At 62.5% G+C, this 4,911-nt stretch overlaps 1 protein-coding gene across 1 annotated transcript; it reads left to right on the top strand.

Annotated features, from left to right (window-relative positions):
* Positions 1-222: 222 nt before the first annotated feature.
* Positions 223-4,183, top strand: LOC113210202 (ATP-binding cassette sub-family G member 5). The gene is made up of 7 exons (XM_052273025.1): positions 223-482; positions 690-798; positions 938-1,182; positions 1,321-1,726; positions 1,816-2,403; positions 2,500-2,780; positions 2,857-4,183. The coding sequence occupies exons 1-7, from the start codon at positions 264-266 to the stop codon at positions 3,169-3,171; spliced, it is 2,163 nt and encodes a 720-aa protein (XP_052128985.1). The 5' UTR covers positions 223-263; the 3' UTR covers positions 3,172-4,183.
* The last annotated feature ends 728 nt before the right edge of the window (positions 4,184-4,911 follow it).

Below are 4,911 nucleotides of genomic sequence, written 5' to 3'. Positions count from 1 at the left end.
TGTTGTGGGTCCTATAAAGTGTCGGGGCCTTGAACCATGCAGCGGCCACGTGCGGGCAGGCCTTGCCGTCCTGGCTGCAGGAGGAGGCACTTTGTGGCGGGTGCTGGGCGCTGGCCGTGGCCGGCGTCCCCTGGAGTTAGCGCCCGCGCCAGCGCCAGGCGTGCCCTGCCACGCCCTGCCCTCCCTGCCCTGCCCTGACCGCCTGCGCTGGCCTTGCCCTTTGCACCGTCTGATTTTGCCCGATTGCTTGCAGGAGGAGGCCGATGTCCAAGGCGGGGTCGCACGCCTCCCTGGCGCTCAGCAGGCGAGGGCTATCCGCCCACTCCCACCTGGACGACGGGGCGGCCTCAAAGGTCACCGCCATGTCCGACCTCGGCCACCCGTACTACCCGGGGCCCGGGCCCGGCCTCGGCCACGGCCCCGGCCTGCCCGACTTGGGCCACGGCGCCGAGAGCACCCCGTTCCCCTACCCCCACCTGCAGGTAAGAGGCGTTTGTTTCATTTCCAAAAGCCTCGGCCAGGAGGGTCGCCTGTAGCGTGCGGCGCCACTGCCCCGCCTCGCCTCACAGCCCGGGCCGCTCCCTCGGGAACTCGCTAAAAAGATAGCCAGACCCAGCCATGCGTCGCGCGTTGAGTATGAGAAATAACCCGCCGCTCATTTTATGCTGTTATTTTGTGTTTTTGTCCAGGTCCGCGGCCTGGAGGTGGAGGCGCGGCGCAGCAAGCGCCAGCTGCTCCTGCAAGGCGTCTCCCTGGAGGTGCGCGGCGGCGAGCTCATGGCTATCATGGCCACCTCCGGTAAGGACCGTCACGCAACCTACCAGGCCTTTGCCCACGGGCAAGGTTATTTGTTCTTTCCCATCGTTAATCTTTGGCTTTAAAAATATGTGATTGTGTTTGATTAAGTCTAACAAAAATATTTTTATCGCATTTTCAGCGGAGGAGGGTACGGCGCTGCTCGACACCCTGGCCGGCTGCCCGTCGCGACTCGCGGGCCGCGTGCACGGCGACATCCTGCTGAACGGGCAGTGCATGCCCAGGCGGTCGCTCAGCAACCGTGTGGCGTACGTGCGCAGCGAGCGCACCCTCAACCCGTACCTGAGCGTGGAGCAGACCCTGTACTTCACCAACTGGCTGCGGCAGCCGGGCTACCAGGGCGCCAAGACGGACACCAAGGACCGGGTGAGCCAGGCGGGAAGCCACTGTCCCGTCGCGCGCCCGTGTCGAGCGGGTCGCATCGTGTGGGTCTGCGGGCGCGCGGCTCGACCCCCACCGCTCTCTACCTTTCTGACACACACACACTCTCTCTCTTCCTCTCAGGTCGCGGCCCTGGTGGAGGACCTGGGCCTGGAGCAGGTGCGCCACACCAAGGTGTGGTCGCTGACCACCTCGGAGCAGCGGCGGCTGGCCGTCGCGGCGCAGCTGCTGCTCGACACGGACGTGCTGGTGCTGGACAGACCCACCGCCGGCATGGACATCTTCGACACGTTCTTCCTCGTCGAGTTCCTGCGCCAGTGGGCGGGCAACGCGGCGGGCAGCGTGACGGGGCGCGCCGTGGTCATGACCATGCACCCGCCCACGTACGAGATCTTCACGATGCTGTCGCGCGTGGCGCTGCTGTCCAAGGGCCGCCTCATGTTCTGCGGGCGCCGCCGGGACATGCTGCCCTACTTCGCCAGCGCAGAGTACCCCTGCCCGTCGTACAAGAACCCCTCGGACTACTACCGTGAGTGTCGCCGCTGCGCAGCTGCGCTGACTGGGTGCCGCGATGGCCCTGTTCCTGACGTCAGCGGCCTTATTTCCCTTGTGTTGCAGTGGACCTGGTGACGCTGGACGACCTGTCCGCTGAGGCCATGCTCGAGTCGAGCCAACGCATCGAGCAGCTGGCCGACGTGTTCCGGCGGCGCGAGGAGCCGCTGTCGGACCCGGGCGCGCCCGCGGGGCTGCCGCCCTCGGTGCGCTCCGCCAACGTGCTCAAGCAGGCCGCGGCGCTGCTCGTGTGCTGGACCGTGTACGCGCAGCCCGGCGCGCTCTCCCGCTGGCTGGCCCACCTCGTGCTGGCCGTGGGGCTGTCGCTCTTCCTGGGCGTCGTCTGGTGGGACGTGGCCGCCTCCGACCCGCAGCTCCTCCTGGGCGACCGCATCGGCTACCTGTACGCCATGCTCGTGGTGCTGCCGTGGCCGCTGTTGCTGCAGCAGGCGGGTTGGGGCGACACCTGGTGGCGGGCCGTGGCGGACGACATCCGCGACCGCCTGTACGGCCGGCTGGTGTACATCCTGTGCCAGATCCTGTACGGCCTGGTGCCGTCGGCAATCATCTGGGCGGGCTACGTGGTCCCCGCGTACACCATGACGGGCCTGCAGAACCAGGCGACGGACCCCAACGCCTTTTACATCTACACAGGTCGGTAGCGCGTCCGCGGCTCATGTCAGGGGGCGGCGGTGGACCCGGTGACGGTGACGGTGATGCAAGCTGACGGCGTGCCCTCCTCTCCCATAGGCTACTCGCTGCTGTACCTGGTGGCCTTGCAGTCCCTGCTGGTGGCGCTAAGCGCCACGCTGCGCTCGCGGCGTGCGGCCGGGCTGGTGGCGGGGCTGGTGCTGCTGCCGCTGGCGCTGCTCTCGGGCCCGCTGCTGCACGAGCGGGACATGGAGCCCTGGCTGCAGTACGCGGCCCTGGGCTCTCCCATGCGCTGGGTGCTGCCCACCCTGGTGCGGAGGGAGTACGCGTCGGACGTGGTGGCCGCTAGCGTGGCCAACATCATGTGCAGGAACAAGCAGGTGAGTGCAGACAGCGAGGCGCACTCCTGCTGCTGTGTGCGTGGGTCTGATGACGTGCCTTGCTGCCGCCCTACAGGTGCAACACCAGGACATCATCGTGCAACTGCCGTGCCCGCCGCCCAACGTGACCGCCGCGCTGCAGTACCACGGGCTCGGGCCCAGCCTGGACGCGGCCGCGTTGGCCTTGTTGGCCGGCCCAGTGGGCCCTGCGAGCCCCGTGGGTCCGGCGGCGACCAAAGCGGCCCTCTGGCCCGAGCCTGGGGCGCTCGCCTGGCCCGCCATCGCCCTGGCCGTGTTCTGGGCCACCTTCGCCGTCCTGGCCTGCTTCGTGTTCCCGCTGACGGCACTGCGGCACCGCGCGAGGAGGAGACCAACCAGTCACCGGCCGTAGTCACACCGCGCGCGATGGAGGCGCGGGGCAGTGTCAACTTTGCAATCTTAAAGCGTTGATAATTTAAGATTTTAAAAGTTTGAACGAAACTTATTTCTATGAATTCGCATATTTCTGTTTTCTTAATTCACCTGTAATTTCAAAGACAAAGCAGTTGGTCCCCACAAGAAAAAGAAAACGTACTCCTCGCATATTACCAGGTGGCTGATTAACCCCGCTAACTTACGGGTCGAGCGTGTAGGCAACCCGCTCGCACTCGCGCATGCGGTACAGTATAACTACATAAGTGAGCTGGGTTAAACAACCACCTGGTTTATGTCACAGTTAAAATTTATTTTAAATATATATTCTCAGGTAAACTTGACTTTGCTATCCAGCCCTTCTACACTGTCGATTATTATTGGTCCTGTAATAAAGAAAGCTGCCATTTTGTGTCTTAGTGTAAGGAATCTCAGTGTAGCAATGTTTGACTTCATCATCTGGATTAAAATTGTAAGTTTATACAGGTTTTAATGTTATAATCTAGGTAGGTAGATAGGTAGAGTATTTATTTTAAAGCAGTATGTCAGCCACTTTCTTGAAGTGGGCGACATACTGGGCGAGCTTTGTGCGCGGGGCGGCTGTCCCGGGCTGGCCCCCCGCTCGATGCTCCAAAGTCTGTTATTGTTCTGCTCAAATTATCGATACTTCGTCGCTCATTACGTCCTCTGACTGTTGTACATTTGTCTAAAATAAAATGCCTTCCGCGCACTTCCCAGTTGGATGTTTGACGAGAGTTGGGAAATCATTGTTATTTTGTTGTTGTCCTTTTTTGCCAGTATTCGCTTATCCAACTGCGTCCGTACAATAGACAGACGAACCAAACCCCCGCCGGGTACGTGAGCCGTGGCACGGCCTGTGAAACCATACACCAGCTAAGGCAGTCAAGCAGTCATGTCGTTGTTGTCACTTCATGATACATTGTTGTGTTTTATACAAAAATAGTTGTAAATAAATTATAAAAAATGATAATTTATCGAGACCTTCTGTGAGTTCAACATTACCTGGCGCAGGGACCCCCTCTCCTGTTGTTTGCGTTTCGTTTCGTTCCATTCAGGTTGAGCCGCTGCGCATACGGTGCGTCAGGTCGCGCCCCGGGGGCGGGCGCGCGTGTAGCGGGATGAGTGTCGCTGCGCCAGGGCACGCCACGCCACGCCACCCACCCGCCACTCCGGGCCAGGCCAGGTCGTCGGTGGGGTGGCTCGGGGTGGCTTCCAAAACGAGGACGGGGCTCCGCCCGCCCTCCGCCCGCCCCTCACGACGGACTCTCTGCCACGGCCGGGCATAGTGCCATGGGAAAGGGGCGGGGCGGGGAGCGGCCGCCTGGAAGGTCCTTGGCACACGGCGAGGGGACGGCGCGCGCGTTTTTCCCCCCATGCGCGCCGCCCCCCATGCATGGTTGCCAGGCGTCTTCTCAAAGTTTAATTGTATTTAAATTGCTCTTGGCAAAGCGGACGAGGCAGAGGAGAGGAGCGCGGGCGCGGGGACCGCCGCCGCCGCCGCTCCGCCAAGGTCGGGTCTCGCAGGCGAAGAAAATGAAAAAAGAAAAAGGGAAAAGGGGGCGCGCGGGCCGCGCACGACAAAGTTTTTCGAGTCAACGTCGTCGGCGTCGTCGTCGTCGTCGTCCGTAGCTGCGCAGGGTCTCGTGTACGCCGCGCGCCGTCTGCCGTTGGTCTGTTGGCGGTGCACAGGCACACACAC

This window comes from Frankliniella occidentalis, unplaced genomic scaffold, assembly GCF_000697945.3.
Source record: "Frankliniella occidentalis isolate FOCC.00 unplaced genomic scaffold, Focc_3.1 Scaffold240, whole genome shotgun sequence".
In the NCBI taxonomy this organism is placed as follows: domain Eukaryota; kingdom Metazoa; phylum Arthropoda; class Insecta; order Thysanoptera; family Thripidae; genus Frankliniella; species Frankliniella occidentalis.
The sequence above is the reverse complement of the archived record's forward strand: the minus strand, read 5'-3'. Positions and strand labels throughout refer to the sequence as shown.

Bases quoted from the DNA above. Each gene is read 5' to 3' on its own strand.
- LOC113210202 (XM_052273025.1), top strand. From the start codon at position 264: ATGTCCAAGGCGGGGTCGCACGCCTCCCTGGCGCTCAGCAGGCGAGGG. The intron at 1,727-1,815 runs GTGAGTGTCGCC...CTTGTGTTGCAG, and splicing joins GAACCCCTCGGACTACTACC to TGGACCTGGTGACGCTGGAC. The intron at 2,404-2,499 runs GTCGGTAGCGCG...CCTCTCCCATAG, and splicing joins CGCCTTTTACATCTACACAG to GCTACTCGCTGCTGTACCTG.